This window comes from Cryptosporidium sp. chipmunk genotype I (genome assembly GCF_004936735.1).
Source record: "Cryptosporidium sp. chipmunk genotype I strain 37763 chromosome Unknown contig_17, whole genome shotgun sequence".
In the NCBI taxonomy this organism is placed as follows: Eukaryota; Apicomplexa; class Conoidasida; order Eucoccidiorida; family Cryptosporidiidae; genus Cryptosporidium; species Cryptosporidium sp. chipmunk genotype I.
The window spans coordinates 154,422-177,795 of NW_027125614.1; the positions used below are offsets into that span (position 1 = coordinate 154,422).

The following is a 23,374-nucleotide window of genomic DNA, read 5'->3' on the forward strand; positions in this document are numbered from 1 at the left end:
TTTGTTGTTTGATTGCAAAATTACTCTACAGATAATCAAATTCAAAATACTTGCAGTTTTACATGCGTACATGCAAAACTGCAAGTAATGGGGTGGTGTAGGGGTGTTAAATAGGCAGGCATAAATACATGCAGAAAAAAAGGTTTATTAATCAAGGATTAATAGAACTAGATAAAAATATTACTCTACTTGCTTAGATTTAACCGAATATCGTAATTCCAGAAGAAATGTATCCTCCCTTCTGATAGTTTTCAATGAAAAGCTACTTCAATATTGGTAATGGCAAGTAAGTCAAGATACGATAAACTATGAAATTTGAGGGAGATTGTAGTGCTTATATTCCTTAACGTGTAGCAAAAATTGAAGAATTTCTGCAAGTAAATTCTGAAGATTTTCGTCAACCTTTTCTTCTGCTTCCTTCATTAACTGCTCCAATTCTCCCTGTACCGATTCTAAGCATTGAATGCAGTTTGAAATATCAGCCAAGCAACTTTCTAAACATTCAAGCAATTTTTTTAGTATATCTTTGACTTTAGAATAGATAATTCTGAATTCATAAGATAATTCTGCCTCTAAACTGGTCAGTAATTTAATGAATCTTCTCAGTTTTGTAATCGAAGCGGTTAATACAATCTCTTGTTTAGGGGAAATCTTACTTTTCGAGCAAGATACTGAAGGGGGAGGAGGAGGAGGAGGTGGTGGTGGTGGTGGTGGTGGTGGTGATGCCGAAGTAGCCCCTGCACCATCTGACTCGTTTCTCTGATTTTGTCCATTACCATTGCCTTCAGAATTAGAACTTAAATTTTCTTTATCGCTTTTTACCCTGATTTTCAAGAGTGAGCCATTAGAGATCTGAATATCAGCTGAGAAACTAAAAAAGTAATACAGAAACACAGAAAAAACAGATACAATAATTAAGTTGAATTTCATCTTTATGAATCATCAGAATAGAAAAAATAATTAATGGAGATCTAGAAAGTTTGGCGGGAATGTTATGTACATGTAAAGCCTGAAATGCAATTACATGCAAAACATGTTTTTGCACAATTGATAAAAATAGTTAGTTACATAGCTGGTAAAAACTATTCCAGAATATTGTTCTGGGAGAGTGGGAGCGTTAAGTTATATTTTCTTGAGGTGGAAACATTATTTCAGTTTTTTTCAGTTTCATTAAATAAAGGTCTTTGAGCTCGCCAATTTAAGATCTCAAAACGAATAAAATCAGTAAGCATTTTGTAGTTGTAGATTTTGTTGTGTTCAACTCTTTGGTTATTCTCTGTAAGTTGAATAAATTCGGCTTCCAAAGCTGCAAGGTAATTCACTGCCTTTGCGAGTCTTTGGTTTGCAAGATATTCATCTTTAGTAAATCCATATCTATCCATATACCTTTCCAGGTAGCTAGGTGTGTCATCTAATGTAGGAGTATATTCAGAATCAGTTTCAGAATCCGGTCCATCATTGAAGTCGATGTGAAAGTCTGTAATGGTATTATTAAATTTATCCGCAGTATTGGAAGTGTTATTTGAATTAAAAATTCCATTGCTAACTAAATAATTGAAGAATTTTTCACTTTCTTCAATTCTTTTAAATCTTTGTGGCCGATTAATATTCTTGATATTAAATTTTTTCATTATATATGAAGAATCATTTTTGTGGTATGTATAATTTATATTGAGCTCGGTCAATCTTTGTAAAAGTTTAAAACTCAAATCCAATTGATTCTTAGAACAGTGAAATAGTTCCTCAAATGTAGATTTAGATTCATATAGTTTAATGCATCTGAGAGTTGCTCGAATATATTGCATAAATATATTTTTAAGATTCACATCTTTGGAGAGATCCTTCAAAGATAAGTCAATAAATTTCAAAGGTCCTCCTAGTTTCTTTTCAATCTGGATGGATACATCGGTTGGAATTTCTGGTTCTCTTTCAAGAACTCCTTTTGACCTCTGACACTTAAAGTGTTGATCTTTATTTAATTCCATAAGTGTTTCATTAGTTTTTAAGCTTTTGCTTAGTATAATATGATTATTCTTTGATTTGGTATCCAAAAATTCTTTAGACTTTTTAAAATCAGGAGTACCGAACTGATTTGTGGGTGATTTATCCTCAAGATAATTGTCAGCACTGACTAAATAATCATCATCTTTATAATTACCAATTGTCTTTTCTAAATTAAAAAGTTCACTGCCAAATTTATTATTGCCAAAATTTAAATTTCCTAGGGATGAAATAGACTTGAAGTTATTCTTAACTTGACGATCTTTATTTCCGAGTCTGTTTTGCTTCCTATTATTCTCTCTATCATTAATAGACTTCATTAACTTTGGTGGAAGGTCATTAAATTGAAAACCTAAATTTAAATTATTAATAATTTCTTGAGTAAGTTTCTTCTGAGTTGGAATTGGCAAATAAATAGGGTCTGAATCCTCATATATATCCATTTGGAAGTCGATTCCTCTTTCTCCAGAATAACCTCTTCCTGAAAATAATAATAAGGAGTTTAAATCATAATTTTTAGCTCTAGCTCGATTATTGGTGACATGATCTTTTGTATATGTAAAGACAGGAGTGGATTTAAGATTGTTCTCCCAATCATCTCTAGCCATTTTCATGCCATTCAAAGCATATCTATAATAGTCCTCAGCAATCCTATATTCATTTGAATCGGGGTGAGCACCTAAAATTCGAACTTCAGAAAATTTCTTTTGTGCCATAAAGTAGGTAAATATTGACATCTGAAGAGCTTCCCTTGACTTTCTCACCAAATCAGACCCTCTTTCTATGTCTAATCTCGTGTAATCGTCTCGGATTTTAGCATAAGAATGATTAAACTGGATAAATTTCTCGTGACTGGGTATATTTGCATTAAAAAGTACTGCCGATATTATAAATACTAATGAAAGAAATATATGGCAAGAAATACTTTTGCAATTATTCATCACTTCTCTAGTTACTAACACTACATATTATAGATTTTTTTTTATTAAAAAATCAACAATGACAATATTGTGCTTTGGCGCCCGTTTACATTTTGCATATAACCGGTAAATAATTATTAATATCAATAAAGAAAAAAGTAAACGGTTTGGCGCCAAATGGCCCAAATTGACAGGTTGCTGATTTAGTTGAAAAAGAGGCAAAAGGAAAAAAAATTGAAGGTATTTGAGACTGGTATATAATAAACGATGCATTCAAAGGAGTTTTTGTTGAGTTTGGATGATTTGAGGGCGTTAGTTGAAAGAAAACTTGAAATAAATAGGGAGTATAGGCCAAAAATAAGCTTTATTAAGCATTTAGCATCATATTCTGTAACAATACCGTCATTAACTAGAATAAGTGATGAGGCACTGGGGATGGCAAAGAAAGATGGAAACAAGGAGGCTATATATATGGATACTATTATAGTGCCATCACTTCCGAGATCATTAAAGACGGAGGATAATTTGAGTAGTATGCAGTGCAGATTTTCCTATTCTCAAAAACCGTGTTCTATCTCTCCAACGACACATTATGATTTGTTGAGTAACATTTTTGGTTATCAGGAGTCTCAGGAAGTAAGAATTTTTGCAGATAGGTTTTGTTTGAGAAGGTTGATAGATTTCGCTCTCGGCTCTTCAAGTTCAGAAAATGCGGATATTATGGTTTCAACAAAGTTGAGAATTGGTGATAAAGGTGAACTGGAGAAAATATCTCCAATAAAGATGCTTCCAATTAACATAACTGAGGGATTTCCGAGTGTGGGGTTTCAATTTGAGACTTATTTAACACGAAGTGAAATAGGGTTGGGATTAAGTCCGGATGCAGCCTTAAAGATGGCAGATTCTTGTTTTGTTGTCGATGAGATATCTTTTGGAGATTTGAGGTTAATAAGAAGGTGCGAGATTGATGCAGTAAGGAAACGGCATGTATATGGTGATTCTACAGAAAGAAATAAGCAAGAAGAATATAAAAATAGTTTGTGCCATAAGAGTTGGGAGCAAAAAATTTATAATACGAACTCAGAGTATATAGAGAAGAGAATGAGTCCTCCTTGTAGAGTGTTTTTATCAGATAATTTCAAATCTTCAAAGTTGTTTCCTGAAAATAGGGTTGAGATTAAATCAATATCGTGTAGAAATACTCACAATTTTTCCTGGGTTTCAGTGTACTTTCAGATGCTCATTGGTTCCACTCCTCTTTTGATCAGAGGATGCCATAATAGAGGGTTCTTTACACAAAGGTCTATATCATCCTTTAGTTTAGACCAGGTTAAAGAGTTCTCAGAAAAGGAGTTAAATACACGTAAAATGCCAAATTTGGATTTCCCTGAATCGAATTGGGATACACTGACATCAGCTATTGCGTTTTCAGAAGCAATACTTGCGTATATTTCCAATGATTTATTGGACTTGATTGGGTCATACTTTTTAAAGGAGAGTGGCCCTGGCGACCATTTTGTTAACTTTACTATAAGAAAAAAAGAAAATAACATAATTTTTCAAATATTAAATCCAAACGATAACTTACCAAATATTGCTGGCCCAATCAATTATTGGAACAACTATCTCATTAGCAATTAATTAAAATGCCACGTCAGTTCAAACGTTTTTGCATGTAATACGCATGCAAACATGTTTTATTGAACACGTAATGTGGGGAGAGGAAAAATTGTATGCATGCCAAAAAAAGTGTAATCACAATCATCCCGGACCTCATAGGTTTTTGAAAATATTAAATTATAAATTTCATGTTAATTAGATGGCTTTTATATATTTTTTAATTAATTGTTTTTTTCTAAATAATTTTGATAAACATTGTTAAGTTAATTAAATGATAATACTATGAATATTGAAAATAACTCAGGGAAAGAGTTAAAGAAGAAAGTTACTATTTTATTTGAGAGATTATTTTCAAATGATGGGATTTCTCGTATATATTTATTACTGGTGGTTATGTTGTTGGTAAATTTGGGAATTGGATTATTTTTCTGTGGCCGTAATTTGAACAAAGAAAGTGAGTTAGTTTCAAGTTCTATTTTTGATATAAATATTGTTCCCAAGGGTGATAAGAATACTAATAACTCAGTTTATCTGCCAAGAGATGAGATTTTGAATCAAAATAAACCTCAAGATTCAAAAAGTACTACTACGACTACTAAGACTACTACGACTACTAAGACTACTACGACTACTACGACTACTACGACTACTACGACTACTACGACTACTGCTACGACTAAAAAGGTTTCTGCTATTGCAACTACTGCTACTACTACTAGCAAGATTGATACTGAAAATTATAGTGTTCAAAGTCCCACAAATAATTCCGTTCCGACATGTTTGTATTCAAGCAAGTTTCCCACGAAATATGATTTAAATGGCCTTTTATTTTGGAATGTTTCCTCTGACACTTATATATACTGGGGCTATCAGAACAAAACAGGGAATATATATATTTTGGGGAACAACAAACAGATAAATAATTTAATACAACTAACTGATGATGTATCAAGTAAAATAGGTGAATCGGATCTCGATCAGCCAAAGTTAATTGAATTTAAGGAATCTAAGATAGATTCAGAGGCAAAGAGGAGCCAGATGTCAACTAGCAAGGTAATTGCAATTGGTGAAAGAATTTTACCTCCATACTGGTATATGAATTGGGTAGGACAAACTTCAACAAGATCGAAAGAAAGATTTAAGCCACTCTTTCAGCCTTGTCTTGGAAGTTTATATACTTACAGTAATAAAAATTTGCAAGGGTTTTTTCAGGATCAAGGGGTGGTTTATATGTGCGGTTTTAACAGCTATACAGTGGAAAAAGACTTAATAGAGTTAAAAAACTCTCCCTTTGTGAAGGTAAAAACAAGTGCTCAAGGTAAGTTTATGAAATAAAATAAGAATTTTTTCACTTAAAAAACAAATTAATTATTAAAGATAATGATAATTATTTAAGTCTAGTGAAGAGCAGATCTAAAAATAGAATCTATAGATTAGCGATCATAAAATGTCAGGACAAACAAGGAAATTATAAACATGTGGTAACATACTCATCAAATGTTAGTAGATCCATAAGGGAAGAAGACTGCGAAGAAAATAGTGGATCCTGGCTAATGTATAAATTTGGGGGATCTTTATTCACAATTAATAAAGAAGGGACGGGAGACTGGCAGATGCGTACAGAAACTGGCAGATTTGAGTCTTTAACGGAGACAGGTGAATTAAAGAGAGAGCCATGTTTTTCAAGTTGGTGGAGTACTTATGGTGGTGTAACATCAAAGCAATACGTACCATCAACATAGAAGAATAATAGAAAATTGTGTATTAAAAAAATTAGTGAAGATAAGCAAAATTAGTGAATTATTTAAATATTAATTTACAAAATTGAAGGCTTAAATGAAAAATTAAAGGTATTTTACGGGTAATAGATAGATCACACAAAGCGTATAATAATTTCGGCACACAAATAATAAATGGCAAATATAAGTTCGAGAATATAAAGCAACAATTGGAAAGAATAACATTAAAGAACAAATAAGAACCGAAAAATGACAGTAGCCACCTCAAGTAGGAGGAATTCGAGGAGATCTAGCTTATCTTCAGAATCTAGTTTAACTAACCATACAGCCTCAGCAAAGCCAAAGAACTCCTATATACAAAAGAATTCCTCAGTATCAGGGGGTGGCGGCACATCTCACAGCTGTTATAGTCACAAAGGGAGGTCTGGAAGCGGTTTTGGTTCCAGTTCTTCGTATGAAAATAGGGCCTATCTTGTATCGGGAGGAGGTTCTTGTATTGGAAATAATGCTAGTGTGGGTGGCATGAGTGGAGGTTTATTGGTACCAAATGTTCAATTGGATGATTTATCGGCAGATATAGTGGGGAATAATTCCCCAAATTGGACATTAAGTGCAGATGTTTGCAGTTTAAAGGATTTTAAAGGACTTATGGAATGCAAGGGTGAGCATCCAGAGTCTGTTTTGAGAAAATACTCCGGTATTAAAGGTGTAAATGGTGGGAGAGGGATCAGACAGGTTCTAGCTTCAATAGTACGTGGATCGCGTACATCAAAAAATCGAAGTTCTTCAGTGGATTCAGGACCATGTGGGGTGGTATCTTCTTCAAATTCAGCATCGTCATCATCACCTGCAGCATTGGTTTCAAACATGAATCGTAAGAAAACAGGAGATACAAATGTTAGAATAAAGAGTGAAGAAATTATTGATGGAAATAGCACCATTATTGGTAATAACCGCAGTAGTAGCAAAGAGTCTAATATATTAACAGGACAACCAGTTCAAAAAGCAATACTTACTCAAAGAGATATTATGGAATTAAGAGGAAAGATAGATAAAGTATTATCTACAGAGGATAGTTTTGTAAGATCAGCATTACAATCGTTCCAACAATTTGATTTGGATGGGGATGGAAACTTAACAATTGAAGAGTTGCTGGATTTATTAACAACGTTGGGGGAACACTTGGCATTACCCCCAATAAATAGAAAAGTGGTTGCTAATGAAATAAGTATACGCTTGAATTCAAAGTTAACAGTGGATAGTAGTGCGTCAGAGAGCAAAATGTTGATAAGTTTTCCGTTCTTTCTCAAATATTATTTAAGTGTATTAACTACAATAAGACAAAAACATTTCAGTTCAGTAAAAATCAGTGGAGAATTACAGCAGAATAAAGCAATACGTAAGCATTTAGTGCATGAGGATGACATTAATGACTTATATACATTTCATTATCAGTTAGGAACTGGAACTTATGGCGAGGTATTTCTTGTAACTGAGAATTATACAAGACAGAGAAGAGTATGTAAGATTGTGGACAAAGTCAAGTGCCGTAGGAAGTTGGATGAAATTGACCATGAGGTTGAGATTTTAAAGCAACTAGATCATCCTGGTCTTGTTCATATTTATGAGGTTTACGAAGACAGACTAAATTTATACTTTATATTAGAATTTTGTGCTGGAGGAAACTTATTTCACTCTCTACAGGATGCAATTCAGTCGGGATTTCGATTTTCTGAGTTTCACGTTTCACGAATAATTCAACAAATACTCTTGGCAATACGTTATTTACACTTAAAAAGGGTGGTACACAAAAATTTGAAGCCTCAGAATATACTTTTAACTAACTCTTTTGGGAGCGGAAATACTTCAGTTAAGCTTGTTGACTTTGGGCTAGCTGAGATTTTTTCGTCCGACGAAATGGGTATTCCGGAACTTTCTACTCCAAGTACACCTCCTTCACATTTACAACCATCATTAAAGTCGTCACTACCACTCTCCTCTTCTTCTCATTCCTCCTCTTCTTCTCATTCCTCCTCTTCTTCTCATTCTTCTTCCTCCTCCTTTTTCTCTTCCTCGTTTATGGTTGAGGAACGTATCAACACCCTTAATCAAGCTCAAACTCAGACTCAAGGACATACACATACCTCCTTATTATCTAATTCAAATCACACTTGTGCACCTGGAGAAGAGTATTTGTTTGCTATTGTGGACGAATCCACCATTAGTAACAGCGTAAACTCAAGCCAGAATTCAAGTCCAAGCTTAAATTCAAATCTTCCCAATTCTTCTCCTCATGCAGACTCAAATTCAGCTCAAAACCTTCACCAAAGCACAAACAAATACCAAGAAGAATCCTCAGCTTCGCACTCAAAGTATCTGGACTTTACAGCCCCGGAGATACTCAAAGGAGAGCCATTCTCCTACAGCCTTGATGTGTGGTCCGTGGGAGTCATCATGTACTCTATAATTACCGGGCGCCACCCATTTAGTGGCAGGTCACGCGCCGAAACAAGGCAAAATATCTGCTTCGGAGTTCCCGCCATTTCAGAAATTACATGCGTTTCAAATGCATGCAAGTCATTACTAGCAAAGTTGCTTGAGAAGAATCCAAGAGAAAGAATAACAGTGGATGAAGCTTTGAGCCATGATTGGTTTTCCATTTCTCACTCCAGCTACTGTGAAGTCGACATCGGCATGCCTTTATTGGCCCACTTGAAAGTATATACAAAACAGTCAGACCTGAGACATATATTAATTCATATGCTATCCCACCAGTTAGCACTGGATACAACCCAAATTAACATGGCTACCAGCGTTTTTAGGTCACTTGATACTGATAACGATGGAGTATTATCAGTATCAGAATTAGGTTCTGGATTACAAAAGTTGGGAATTTCATCTAGAGAATCTTCTATGATCATAAAAGCTATGGATATTGATGGAAATGGAATTATATCCTATAGTGAATTTATCTCAGCTTGTCACATTTGGAGACAAAATGAAATTAGGCAGTTAAAATCCTTCTTTATGAAAATTGATCGAAATAACCAAGGAAAGATTACTAGGGAAGAGTTTAAACAGTTACTTAAGGCACAAAAGTCTAAATTGCTTTCCAATATCACTAAAAGCTTTTCTGCTTCTAATGATTTTAACTACAGAACAATTCTTCCTTCATCTAACCAAGGCGTCTATACTGAATGGGACTCTGTTCTCGATGAAATTGATACTAATCGAGATGGTCTTATCGACTGGAAAGAATTCTGTACTTTTATTGTTGACTATTTTAACACTTCTAGGGAATCTTTGAGGGCTTGTTACAACAATACAAATATATCCAATCTTTCTTCTCCTTTTTCTATCGACACTCCCACAGCCACAGGACTTGCAAGGAGAAGACAGTCTGACCTTTGTCCCAATCAAGAACCTAACCAGCCCCCTCCACATCCAGCTAACTAGTTTAATTTACACTTGGCTAATTAAGTATTTGTTTCATTGCCACTTTGTGGCGCGCGCGCCGCGTACTCCTCATTTATGTTCCATGCGAAGTATTGCGTTTGCATGCGTGCCCCGTCATCCGAGACGGATAAATCTACCACGCGACGGAAATCTCGTTCAATAGACTGAAATAAAGAAATAAAATTAAAATTAACTAAACAAAGAAAGTAGGATTGGAATTGTGCGCAGCCGAGCTTAAAATATTATTGTCAGCATTGCTTTTGTGGCAGTCTTCTTCTAGTATAGCGAGAGTAATACGTTCTTCTAGCACTGTTTTTCTTAATATTAAATTAGATTAAGTTTGTTCACCATTTGTAGCCACGGACGTGCCGTCGCTTAAGTTTTCATTTGACAAGTCTTCCAATCTAAGTCCTCTTATGATCTCTTCCTGTACTTTGTCATCCGTAGACTCACCCGAGCCGAACTCAGGAGCTGTATCAGCATCACTGTCATATTCTTCCAGGCCGGAGTATAAGCTATTATCTCTCCCCTGGAAAAACTCTCCAAGGGAATCAATAAAAATTTCCTTAGTTGTTGATCTGGAAGAGCTTCTGGTGGCACTGTCGCTGCCACCAATTCTGTTCAAAGTCATAGGGAATGAAAGACCAGGTACGACCATCTTGCCGATAGCTTTACTGGACGCTGATTTAGATGAAGTAGTAGAGACTGTGAAAGGCTCGCAATCAACTGCTGGCCAAAGGAACGAAACATTTATTACACCAGGGTGTCTGACTCTCGAAAACCTTTGGATCTGGCTTAAAAACAACTCAAGGTGTTTCTTCATCTCGTCTTCCTGGTATACGCTTGGGTCTTCCTCGCCAATTAAGCTATAAGTTAGGTAGCTGAAAATCGATAAGGAAAGCGGTGATTTGAGAGAAATTCCATGCGATAAAGAGTCCAACATTGAAATTAGCCCCGGCCTAACATCCCTAAGAATGCTCGACCATCCCTCAGAATCAATATTTATTGAGCCCTTACTGATTTTAGACTCAACATAAGTCCTCCAAGCTGTGGCAATGTACATAATAAAGTTGAATTGTGGGAAAGAAACTCCCGAATATTCCACCTCAGGCTTAACCCATGGAAGATCTTTCTCACTACAAACAAATGGCTTTGAAAAGGCCTTTTTGAGAAATTCCACTCTCTTTTTGAAAATCTTTTCTGGGTTCGAAAAGTCCCTTAGGCCGGGATCCGAACCCATGACATTATATATGTACCAATTTAACGAAAATACAAATTCTTGAGCTTGTATTGGGACTTTTCTGATGCTGGGAAGATTCTCCAAGACTGAGAGTAGTGCATAGTATCCAACAGTCGAATGTTTTGATGTTGTGTAAAGGTAATCTAACTCCAATGGCCAGAAATGTCTTGCAATGGAGATGCACCTCTCCAAAGTGAGCTCAGCTCTCACTTGTTCGCTTTTGATGAACTTTCGTCCAAGAAGCATGATGATTTTCCCCAGGTTGTTGGCCTCCTTTCCTTCAAATTTAGGTATCTCCAGATCTAGTAATAGAGGAATGAAACCGTCAATTAGTGTTGAAGCCCTCAAAACATCAGAATAGACGTTTTCGATTGTACCTTTAATGGCGTCAAATCCAAATATCTGCTTCTCCAAAGCATAGAAAGAATCCAGTAGCTGGTAAGCTTTGTAGAACTCAATGTTTTTAAAGTATTTGGAGATCTTGGGTACAGACTGGAGAATATCCGTGCCACTGTAGGCTGAGAAGAAGTTGATACTGTCCTCTAAAGAAATACCCTTTTTGCCATTTTTTCCCTCTTCTCCAACTGGAAGAATGGCACAGGAATTTCCATCTTCTGAGTATGGATAAGTTGAAATATGAACGAAGGAGTGGAAGATGGCAGCTCTGTTTGCTATGCTAGCACTTGTGCTTGGGAACTTTCCATTATTGCTCACAATCATATATCTATCGTCGGCCCTGGATATCTTCAAAAGGGTGGGGAAGATATTACTATTCATATCCAACATGTTAGAGAGACCCATTTGAGTCAAGAACTCGCTCAAGGCCAAAGATTTCTTCTTTGGTGGCTTCCTGTTGAAGAATGCAGGAATCAATTCCAGTTCATGAATGGATCTCCAAGAAGGCCTTTTCCCGGGGTAGTCTTTTAGAACATTCGAAAGACGAGCATTGATCAGAGGATCTGAATCATAGGAGTCTTTTAGAGACTTAGAAAGCATCCTTACATCCAGGAATCTATGTTCGAACCTGCTCTTAATCATTCTCTCAAGGCTGTCCAGATTCCCAAACAAGACAGAAAGAAGATTCTGATTATAATTTGTATAAACGCTTGTCTGAGTGGCTCTATTCTTAACTGGATCGATGTGTATAATTGGTGAATCCAGCTTACTATAGGATGCATAGGAAACCTCTCCAACAATCTTATAGAGTGAATCCAGAATCTGTATAAGCGCTTCCTCCGTCAAGTTCCCAACATCTGATCCCGTATCCAAAAGGGAGTTCAATATAATCTGAGCAATACAGCCATGTCCTTGATCAATTACTTTATCACAACCAGAAAGTTTTAATAAAATTCCAGTGCTCATGAAGTTGATAGATGCTGGGATTGAGAGGATTAATTTGTTCCCTGGGTGGTTTATTATGGAGTTGAGGGACTTGAGATAAAAGACCAATAGATTTACATGGGGAACAAAAGACTCCTGTAAACCCTCGAAGCTGAAATTCTTAAAGGATGAGGTGATCAAACCAGTTTTTTGGGAAACATGTCCTAAATCTGGAATCGTTGAAAAATGGCTTGGTCTCTGTTTGAACTTAAAGTCTTCGAAGCAATCCGTGATTAGTTCTGGCTTGGAAATTACTTCATGAGCAAAGTTAAATAAGATGTGACTCAGGAAGAGACTAAATTTGTCTGTGCCTTTAAGCCTCAGTCCTGATCTCTGGAAAGCCAGAACCATCTCAGCTGAGTAATAATCATAGAACATCTGATCAAAGTTGGTTTCATAAAAGCATGCTTTGAGAACTGAGATTTTTCGGAGGAAGTCGGAAGAAACCTTATTGAGATCTTTAGCAGACTTTAAAGTCGGTACTGGTTCAAAGAGCTTTCTAGCTGAAAATGTCTCAGAAACTCCCAGGAGCATACGTATTGCAAATGTCCTATAATCCAGATTGAGAGAATAATCCACGTAAGAATCACTTTGTCCCTGTTCTTCCCCTTCCTCAGTATCTTCGCTGAGGAAATGGTTGAAATCGTAGGTATCTAACACATTAGCAGATACAGCTCTAAGGAGGGTGGTGATTGCATTAGCAGTATCAGAGTCGCCCAATAAGGGAACAACTAGGCTATCGTAGAGGCTTTCGTGTTCCTTGAGAACAAATTTAGAGTTTCCATAGTAGCTTGAGGCGTCTTCAATGGGGTACTCGTCCAGAAGACCATAAGAGAGCAGGTATTTATCGAGTGAAATCTCCAAGTTGTCTTGATCTAACTCCGCAGTAGTGAGGAAAGAACTGAGGAATTCAAAGATGGATCTGGAGTCAAGCCCTAGAGAAGGAGCCGAAATAAGGTCAGGACGGTCCCTTGCCCAGAACTCTATGGCACACTTAGTTTTGTGTGGCAATTCATCCGAGAAGTTATCCAAAATTACACTCACGTCTGGAATATCAATGGTGAAAGCTGATCTTGGAGCTGCTGAAAGGTATTCTATGAGTTTCTGAGCAACAAAATCAAGAATTTGAGAGCGTCTATGGGAATCAGACTTCTCTCCCCAGGCCTTATTTTTGATTTGACATCTCATTCTCTGGAATGGATCACGAATCGGCAAACTAAGAAGGAAAAGACCAGCAACTCCGGATTCCAAGGCCTTGGAGATATCAGAACTGCCAGTTTCTTCCACTATCCTTTCTTCAAATTCAGTGTATGCATCTATTAAAGGAACAAGTAATCTAGAATAGAGCTTTCCAGTTTTGTGAATAAATTGAGCATGTACATCCATACGAAGAGAAACTCCTTGCCTAATTTCTGTTCCATCAAAGATTTTAACGATGGACTCAAAGTCTTTCAAAAACTCAAGGAAAAGAGGATCTCTACTTATAGCTGGAGAGATGTCCCAGACTCGAATAAGCCACTCTCTGAAAAGCACTGCTCGATTTAGGACATTAACCCTCAAATTGTTGAAAGTATTACTGGCCTGGCTTTCGTCCTGAGCGTTGAGATCACTCTGTAAAGAGATAACTCCAGATTCGAAAGATGCTGAGCCAAGATCTATCAAGGAATTGTAAGTACGGCTCAGATCCAGATTCTGATTTAAAATATAAACTGGTACAAGCCTCTTTCTGAGGTCAACATGCCCAGGATCAAGAACGACAAGATGATCACCGGAAGCTTCTGAGAATACGGATGAAGGCTCTTCGCTACTTAATCCCATCAAAAAAGGTACCCAGGGCTTGACAAAGCTTCCTGTAATGAAAGAAGTCTCCTTGAATTTTATTAAGGCACTATCTCGATGGAAGTTGCTGTTAAGAATTTCCTCAGTTGTGAAGGAGGAGGAAATTGACTGAGACTTAGGAGAAAAGTGTGAAAACTCGTTATTTTCAAACTCATTCAAGTAAGTCACAGCGACTGAACCATCACGTCGGATATATTTGACAGCGGTAAATGTTTGTATGAAAGGAGTCAGAGTCTCAGAGGAGGCAAATGTCAACTGGACGGAACCACCACCGAAGAAATAGTTAGTATGGATCTTGAATTGTACGTAGATCTGTCTAATCTCCTCAAGGGTAAGCCTCCCGAGGGCGAACTTGTCTCTTTGGGAGATTAATATTAGAACTGCCTCTGGTATTCCTTCATGAATAGAGATGGCTGTAGCTCGGACCACATTCTCGAAGTTAAGGAGGCTATGATACTTGAAGGAGATGTGTAAGCTTGTTATTCCAGTTCTGGAGAGAATGTGTAGTAGGTAATGGATAAAGCAGTAGATGTAGTTGAACCTGGTGATTTGAAGATGGACCGGGAGTCCAGTAGCCTTTGTATAGACTGTCATCATTCCTCTGGAAGAATCTGAAGTTGAAACTGCATAAAAAGCTTGGTATTTCTCTGCTGGGACGAGATCTTCGATACTGATAACATTCAGGAAGTTGCTGAGATCTTCATTGGTATAAAGTGTAAGGGACAAGAGATCAGAATTAAACTGAGAAAAGACGTTGAAAGTTCTTGCTGAGAGTGCTTTTGCCTGACTAAAGCTGAGATCCAAAGCAGGTCTATTCAATCCGGAGATGCGGAAAGACTCGAGGAAACGCGTGATGAACCTTGAAAAGATCTTGGAAAACAAAAGGGAGAACTTGTTGATTATCACAAGGTTTTCCTGGAGCTTCTTACTGCCAAATCCATGGACTCTGACAGCATCCAGAATATTTATACCGAGGATTATGGCTTCAGAAACATCTGAGGCGGAGAAGAACCTGGTGATTTCAGAACTTGGAGATAATGACATTTTCTTAGCAGCAAGAACAAAGCTCTTGGAGACAATTAGACTGACATTTTCCTCAAGAAGCTTCTGCTTGGAGGCAGAAATACCGAAATTGGGTATGAAAGGATTGCAACTTTCCTCCACTCTCGAGCACCTGACTCCCAGCTGGATATTCCTAACTCTGAAAAGTGGGCTTCCAAATTTGAAGAAGGTCGAGAAGAGTGGATCTGTGAAGAACTGTAAATAGCTGTTGGATGAACTAAAGTTGAGGAAGTTCAATTCGAAATTCTCAATGATAAATTCTGCCAAATCCTCATAGCTAGCACCGATTGTTGGAGCTTGGAAGAAGATCCGGATGGAATTGTCGGTTTCAAACTCACTCCATACGTACAAGGCGTAGGCCAAGTACTTCTTATTCAAATCAAAGTGCCTTGCCAGAAATGACGTGTTTGGAATGATAATGGTGGGATAGTTACGTGGATTTGCTGCAAAATACTCCGAGATGATTCTGAACAGATACTGAGAAAGGTTTTTATTTTCTGATCCAACAGAACTAACCAGATGTCCTTTGGGTATTGGAATCTTAGGGATTTTGTGATCAATTGAAAATAGAGAATTAAGCATTCCAGTATCGGATGAGTAGGCGGATTCCAAATCCCCGGCTCCTGAGAACTCCAAGGCTTTGCTCTCTGACTCTAAAAAGGCCTCTATCATCAAATAAATGTGTTCTTTTTTTATGGAAATTCCAGAAATTCCAGAGATCTGTTTTGAGATAGAACTGAAGATGACTTCGGAGGAAGTGAACATGCAGGAACTTTGAAAGGCTTGAGAGAGAATCTCAATTCTCGAAAGCAACTCCGCCAGCACAAAGTCGTTGGTGTAGAATGGTATTTTTGGCCAGACAATGAGCCACCAATGCTGGAATAACACAGCTCTATTCACACAACTGATCTTCTTCTCATGCAAAAAGGAGTTTTTGAGGTCGTATCTCTCAGAAGTTTGGTTGCCTCCCACGTCCAAGTAAGAAATAGCCACAGAAGAATAATCTTTCTTGCCGGAACTGAGTTTCATCTTCTGAAACTTGAACGGGAGCCCGTCGTAAAGTCTATCAAAGCTCTCTACTACAATGTTTTCTGGCTTAATATAATCGTCCAGTGGCAGGTCTGAGAAGAAATCAAGCGATATTTGTCTATTAATACCAGGTTCGTCTTCCAATTGGCTGCTACTTGGAATAAACAGATTTTCCAGCATTCCTTTGAACTGAACTCTTGCTACTGATTCCTCTTGATTGGAAAGTAGGAAGAAGTGATTGTTTGATAACTCGTCAGAAAAGGCTAAAGGATCAGAATTACTCATTTGCAATTCGTCCAAAACGATGTCATTCTCTCTTTCGAATCTCTCCAGAGCTTTCAAACAAGCATCGAAACGTGAAAACAAAGTTTCATTTGAGCAATCATGAGGCAGATCAGGATTCTCTTTGAGAATGATCTTCCTAACATTTTGATCAAAGAAATCAATTAAAAGAACGAGTCTATTGACTTCAGTATAAGCCAAGGGATTTCCTAGCTTCTTTGAAAGATTCTTAATGGTTGAAATGAGGACCGTTCTGTAATTTATATATACAAAGTTCTTAACTCCACAGAAATCTGACCAGATGCTTGCATTGGAGTAAATCAAAGGATCAAACTGTCCAATCTTGTTCTTGTTCTGAGGCTTTTGAAGGATCTTTGATAAGAAGAAAGAGAATGCCAGAGCATAATTGCAAATCGGAGTTCTGGTAACGAATCCTTGTTCTGAAATCAAAGCTGCTTCGGATCTTTGAGTTAAGAACCTTTGACTAAGCATCTGAGAATGAGAAGAGAATTCCTTTGGAAGATTCAAGTTAATGGAGTTGAGGGAATCCTCCAAGTCAACGAAGATCTGTTGGTACCTGTCTGATTCTAAATCGATAAAAAGAGTGATTCTATTCACCATCTCGTGCCTCACATTCACTGGATAAAACCCTCTAGTGTGAATATCCGAAATGGCACTCTGAAGAATCTCTTCCGCAACGCTTCTGTTATCAGAACTCTCTAAGAACGGTTTCAACTGAGATATCAAGAAACTGAAGGATTTTGCAACATCCGAATAGAACTTGTTCTGCAAGGAGAATCCCAGATTCTGACTGGAAAGATCGATGTTGGTTCTAAAAGCTTCCAGAAGATTCTGTCCAGTGATGAAAGAAAACGAGATTCTTCTGAGAACCTCATGGCTTAAACTTACGGAGATGCCAGTCTTAGACGAAGCATAGTTGAGAGCCATGTTGATAAGATCGCTCATAGCCAAGAAGGAGTTGAAGTAAGCCTCATCACTGGAAAAGAAATGAGCTGAGAGGAAAGTCCACTTGAAATCCAGCAATAGATCATTGGAATGGCTTTGAATAAAACGAATCTCTCGACAAGGCGAACCAAACTTGAGGAGACTGTTCCTGAACTCCTTTTCAATATAATGTGAGTCAATGGTTTCTGAGAATTGCAAGTTCATTATGTAAAATTCTGCGAGATGCATTGCAGAAGCTCCAACGGAGGGAGCCGATATGTAGGGACTCATAGGACCGAATATCGACGATATCAGGAAAACCAGTTGATCAAAATCATTTGAGAAGTTCATGGCCAAGTTTGTTAGTCTCGGAATTGCAATTGTTGGCATTCTTCTGGGAGAAGAAGCATAGTACTCTGCTGTAATTCTCTCCAAATAGTCCAGAAAGTTGACTCTAGCATTTGAATGAGAGTTGCTTTCAAAATCCTCTGAGTTGGTGCTACCCAGAAGCTCTAAGTTAGGGGTGAAGGAAAAGATTGTAGGAACTTCTAATAAAGGCAAAGTTGTCTTTTTCTTATAGAAGCCGGCAATCATCCGCAAATCCTGATAAGCCTCCTGCAAATTACTAGCAGGACGATCCAAAGCCGAGAAGACGGATTGCTCGTCACTCAGGAAGAACTTCAAGATAGTATTTAAAGAACCGAGAGCCATAGGGAAAGGATGCGAAGCTAAAAGCGTTACGAGAGAGCTTGCAATTAAATTGCTATCCAGTGAGAATCCGAAACTGACAAACGCTGGCAAGAGCTTCTCCACGCTTAGAAGGTCCCTAGCAAGCAGGGGGTCACTGCAATGGAAGGGCATCCTTGGTAAAACGGAGTTGATCCAGAGCCTGAAAGCTTGCATTCTGTTAATATTCTGAGTGGAGCAGGATAACTCTGGATCAATTCCCGGAGGAGGCGTCTCCAGGACCCCTGTTTCCGGGTTAATATCCCCAAGTATTAGGGCCGGAGTAAAGATCCCAGAAAGACCCCTTACCGCAAGCTCCTCATCAAAGGTGATTTCTCCATTTTCCCCAACATTTACGCCCAAACCAGACATCTGCTGAGTATCTGAGATGCCTATAGACGAAGCGATCCTCCTGTTACTCAGAATCAGCATGGCTGAGCTGAACAATGTTGAAGAAAGAGTCCCAAGTTCTAAAAGCAAAGCATGGATGTCGGCCCTGATCCTTTCAACCACCAACATAGCCGTTTCCTCTTTGGTTGCTTGGGTGTTAAGCTCCTCCAAAAGAGTAATATGCTCCAGACTAAGCCTCTCGATCTCGGATAAGATCTGAGCTGCTCTTTGTGAACGTTGAGACTGATCATCCTCTTGCACCTGATCTGGACCCTCGGAGGGCAAACCTGTGAAAATGCCTGAAGGAAGAGACCTAAGCCTCCTAAATTGATAGTTTGTGGGAAGGTGGTCTACCCAAGGCACCAAGAAGGCGTGAGGGTTGTACCTAAGCTTCGTGTTATGCTGAATGTAAAGCTGGAAGTCCTGAATGCTGAGCATGAAGGTGGAGAAGATGGAATCATTGTTCAAATTCTGTGCGTTGGCCCACTCTAAAACATTGATGAATAAATCCTGATTATGTGGTTGGGTTTGAAATAATCTCGTTACGTATGCCAAAGTCATATCAGCAAAGTGAACCACGCTTTGACTTTCGATATCTGAATTTGAATAATCGTCCCTGTCCTTGAGGAAGGCCCAGAGAAAGTTTGGGACGTAAATCTTCCCGTTTACCACTTCTACTTCTGTGGCAAAGCCCCCTTCCAAATCTGGATTTCTTGTGTAGAGAAAGTACTTCTCAAAGAATAAATAAGCTTCTATAGCATAACTGAAGTCCTCGATCAAATTATTAGAAAGAGCCAAGCTTTGAATATCTTGAATGACTGACCTAATTCTATCTTCAGAGAAATCATTTTCATCTGGAAGAGCCTCAACCAAGGCTCTAACCTCCTCATAGTTAAACTTCGGAATCTTTCTAAGCTTATAGATAAAGTATTGTTGGATCCAGTAATAGACTAATCTTACCCTGTTTTCCTTGGCCCGTGCTTCCTGTACAGAGTTCGTTGAGTAATTTAATGATAAACTCTCTCCATTGGCAATACTTCTTAAAGCTATTGTTGGATCAAACAAAAGTTCCCAGCCATCCAAAGATAACGCTGCAAAAGTCATTCCTGTTGAGTAAATAGCATTTATCACCTCCTGTCCATCAGAACTCAAATCTAAAATCCGAGGTAATACAATGTTTTCATAAACTGACCATTCCTGTGCCAGGATCTCAATCATAGAATCTGTGTAGTAGGTAGGGCTCAAATTTGTTCTCATTTCAGTAATATATGAAAGGTTGGAGTTATCTACAGAGCCTATCAAAATCCTGTTTGCTTCCTCAGTAGTGACGAAACTGATATTACTATCATTTGAATAACTCTTGACTCTACTGTTAATGAAAGCTTGGAAAAGGTAAACTCTTTGAAGTCTCTCTTGAGTTACCAATTGCGGAAATATGTTCACCACAGCACCAGCATTTACAGCAAGCAGATATTCATTCATCACCTCCAATACGTCAACTGCAGCTTCTATTAAGTATCTTCCCTCTACATACTTGGCTAAAGGATACTCATAAAAAGCTTCAAGATACTCATCATTAGTCATCGGATTCGAGTTTAAGTTATATTCATTTAGAATTCTTTTCTCGTAAGCACAAAATGCTTTTGGTAAGGCCCTATACTGCTCTTGAGTTAACCCCAAGCCTTGTATAACCAAGGAAATATCAGAATTCTCATCCAGTCTACCTCCTAATGCATTATACAGCCTTACTGGAGAGATGTGGACAAAGTGTCCATGCCTAACAAGAATTTCTTCCATAAAAGCTGAAGCAAAGACAAACCTGTTTTGGAGCCATCCAGGCATTGAATTAAATGCATAGAAGAAGTCAGGCCTTAAGTGATCAGCTGGGGGAATACCTTGAGCCGGAGAGCTTGGAGTAATAGAATCTAAGAAGCTGGGCTTTGGGAACTCTGGAATCATATAGAATTTCTCCATCCTTCCCTTGATGGAGCCTTCCAGAGAGGCAAGTCTTTTCTTCTCATGAGCTATGAAATGCGAAAACAGCTTCTCAACTTTGACTGGGAGACTATTTTGGCGTTTTTGGAGAGTAGTTTTAATGGCCAAAGACCATTTTGTCCCGGGGTGTCTTGTTTTGTATTTGAAAGCTCCACAGAGCTCTTCCAGAGTAATGATTTCGCTGGAGGAACCAGTCTTAATAAGTTTCTCGTTCATAACCTCTAACATTGAACAAATTCTATTCATCTGCCAAGCCTTGATACCATTACAATCATTAAATCTGACGGATATAACACGGCCCAAGTAATCCAAAGTACCCACCTCTTTCCAAATTCGAAGAGTATCAGATATGGGGCCTCCAACTAAGGTAGTCTGACGCATCTCTACTACGGTTTTTTCGGGACCGAAGATATCCATGATTTGCGCCTTATCCATTGTCCTGCCAGAAGATGCCTTACAACCCAATATATCTCTGGCCATATTCGCTATATCTATCAACTGACCCGTAGTCAAAGGATTTGTGTAAGTTGCACCAATTACAGCAACCATAATCTCCGTACATTGTTCTTGGCTTCTCTCCTCCTCAATAAAGTTAAGCACTATATAAACCATTGACATGACCTCATCCCTAGCCACCACAATTCCCAGCCTTCTTTCAATCTCGTTCATCAATCTCTCTGCAATCCTTCTATAGAAAGGCAAAAGCCTGGACTCGTATGAATTATCTTTGGGGAAAATTTCCAAATGGAAGTAATCCGAGAGTTCAATTGCAGACATCTGCTTCGACTTAGTATCAGCTCTGTGCTTTGGAAGCTGAAGGAAGAAATCCAAAATATGCATAACCTCAGTAATAACTCCAGAATCATCCGAAAGTCTTCCCAACAAAATATCATTCTGTAATACAGCTGCGATAATGTTCAAAAACTGTGTTCTGGTCCTCATTCCTGAGTACAAATGTAGCAACATTCTCAGCATCAGACAAGTCTCTTGGATTGTCACGTACTGGCCAAGTACCTCTCTTAGCTTTACCGCAAGTGTTAGAGAAAGACCCACGAAATCTGCGGGATGAATTTTGATTTCTTTACCATCAAAAGCCTTCTTGGCAGAATCAAAGAGAGCCGAACACTCATTGCTCTTCCTATACGGCTTGGTCGCTACCCTTGGGAAATAATCCCCATATTGAGGATTCAAGTGTTTATAAGTCTTCCTAGCGCTTGGGTCCTGCCAAATCGAATCCACGCCTGGCAAATATGACTTATACTCACTCATAGACAGCTTTGACTTGTCTAGTTTCCTTCTTTCCCTTGTAGAGAATTTTCCATCTGTAGAAGTGCTTTTGTGACTGAAAGAACCACTCCCACTACTAGCAGTTTGCTTCACCCCGACTGACCTTTCAGCCTTTCCACCAGACATAAGATTTTCTTCCTGATTGTCTGAAGAAGTGAAATCCTTCAAAGATTTCTTGGATTTACCACTACCAGACCTACTCTTCTTCTTTTTCTTTGAAGCCTTATCTCCCTCCTCCTTGGACTTTGATCCAACTTCAGCCTTCTTTGACTTCACTGATTTCTTCTTTTTTCCATATGCGGCCTTAGATGAATCAGACTCAGATTCTGACAACTCGTCATATCTCATTCCAGGAACCGGATATCTAGGTAATTTCCCAGTTTCTGGATGCTTTCTCCTTCTCTCCATATCCAATTTATCCATACTGTGAGGAGATGAAGATTCTGAAGCCTCTACAACTAAACTAAACCAGCCAGCTCTCTCATTTTTAAACAATTCTATATTTACATCAGAAAATATTATGTTCAATAGAAAAATCACCAAAAATCCCACCTTCTTGCTCCTTAGAGCATTAAGAGGCGACCACATTTTTTTTTCTGTTTTACCACAAATCTTGCATGCATGCAATTTGCCTGGGTTACAACAAAATTACCTTTAATTTATTATAACAACTTAAATCCAATTTTCGATTTACCTTATTACTCTAATTTATTAAATTTAAATATTAAAGTATATCTGAGCTATATATTTTCTAAATCCACTCAAGTTCTAAAACTTAATTTCTCCTTGTTTTTCTTACTTTATGCTTTGAATTGTAATCCTGTTCATATACACTTACATAAACACACTCTATTTGATGTGTAATCATACATATAATATATATAATATATATATATATATATATATATATATATATTTACATGTAAGCTCTTCCTATAGAGGTAATTCAGCTTTTATTGTTTTTGCTTCAACAAAAATTTGGGGAACGATTTTTTCTACTATCTAAAAATGAATATCGCGACCTCAAAGGATACGTTATTATTACTTTTACTAATATTAAACTATTTGCTTAGATATCCTGTACCGTTATTTTTCCCATGTATCCTTGCTACTATGTGGGGAAATTCTCCCGCCCAGATTACTACATGCCAGAAGTTAAAATTCAATCGTTAAAAAAGAAATTCATACTTAAATTAGAATTCCTTATTTCCTGAGAACTAAAGTGATTTCTACTATTAAAAAAAAAAAGAAGACTGGTATGAATGACTTTCTTACTTGTATTGAATGCCCTCTTCTTATCCCTTTTGGTGAATCAACCTCCAATTCTTCTACTCGAATGCCACTCCTAATAACAACGCCGCCCGCTAAAAACTAACTTTTCCCCCACCTCTTTGTTTATGATATCTGCCGGTAATAATTAATGTGTGTGGCGCCACTGCCTTGCCAATAAGCGGCATTAATTT

General features: G+C 37.8%; 6 protein-coding genes across 6 annotated transcripts; 3 read left to right on the top strand and 3 right to left on the bottom strand.

Moving 5' to 3' along the window:
- Positions 1 to 306: 306 nt before the first annotated feature.
- Positions 307 to 930, bottom strand: ELE39_001369 (uncharacterized protein; the record flags this gene model as incomplete). The annotated part of the gene is made up of 1 exon (XM_067344408.1): positions 307 to 930. One exon carries the CDS (start codon positions 928 to 930, stop codon positions 307 to 309), a length of 624 nt encoding a protein of 207 aa, XP_067200446.1.
- Positions 931 to 1,151: 221 nt separating this feature from the next.
- Positions 1,152 to 2,942, bottom strand: ELE39_001370 (uncharacterized protein; the record flags this gene model as incomplete). The annotated part of the gene is made up of 1 exon (XM_067344409.1): positions 1,152 to 2,942. The coding sequence occupies one exon, from the start codon at positions 2,940 to 2,942 to the stop codon at positions 1,152 to 1,154; it is 1,791 nt and encodes a 596-aa protein (XP_067200447.1).
- A 246-nt stretch (positions 2,943 to 3,188) lies between these two features.
- On the top strand, positions 3,189 to 4,562 carry ELE39_001371 (uncharacterized protein; the record flags this gene model as incomplete). Its single annotated transcript, XM_067344410.1, has 1 exon — positions 3,189 to 4,562. One exon carries the CDS (start codon positions 3,189 to 3,191, stop codon positions 4,560 to 4,562), a length of 1,374 nt encoding a protein of 457 aa, XP_067200448.1.
- A 261-nt stretch (positions 4,563 to 4,823) lies between these two features.
- ELE39_001372 (uncharacterized protein) lies at positions 4,824 to 6,283 on the top strand (the record flags this gene model as incomplete). The annotated part of the gene is made up of 2 exons (XM_067344411.1): positions 4,824 to 5,859; positions 5,919 to 6,283. The coding sequence occupies 2 exons, from the start codon at positions 4,824 to 4,826 to the stop codon at positions 6,281 to 6,283; spliced, it is 1,401 nt and encodes a 466-aa protein (XP_067200449.1).
- Positions 6,284 to 6,529: 246 nt separating this feature from the next.
- Positions 6,530 to 9,736, top strand: ELE39_001373 (calcium calmodulin dependent kinase with an EF hand N-terminal to the kinase domain and 4 calmodulin like EF hands at the C-terminus; the record flags this gene model as incomplete). The annotated part of the gene is made up of 1 exon (XM_067344412.1): positions 6,530 to 9,736. One exon carries the CDS (start codon positions 6,530 to 6,532, stop codon positions 9,734 to 9,736), a length of 3,207 nt encoding a protein of 1,068 aa, XP_067200450.1.
- Positions 9,737 to 10,070: 334 nt separating this feature from the next.
- On the bottom strand, positions 10,071 to 22,499 carry ELE39_001375 (uncharacterized protein; the record flags this gene model as incomplete). The annotated part of the gene is made up of 1 exon (XM_067344414.1): positions 10,071 to 22,499. One exon carries the CDS (start codon positions 22,497 to 22,499, stop codon positions 10,071 to 10,073), a length of 12,429 nt encoding a protein of 4,142 aa, XP_067200452.1.
- Between the last annotated feature and the right edge of the window lie 875 nt (positions 22,500 to 23,374).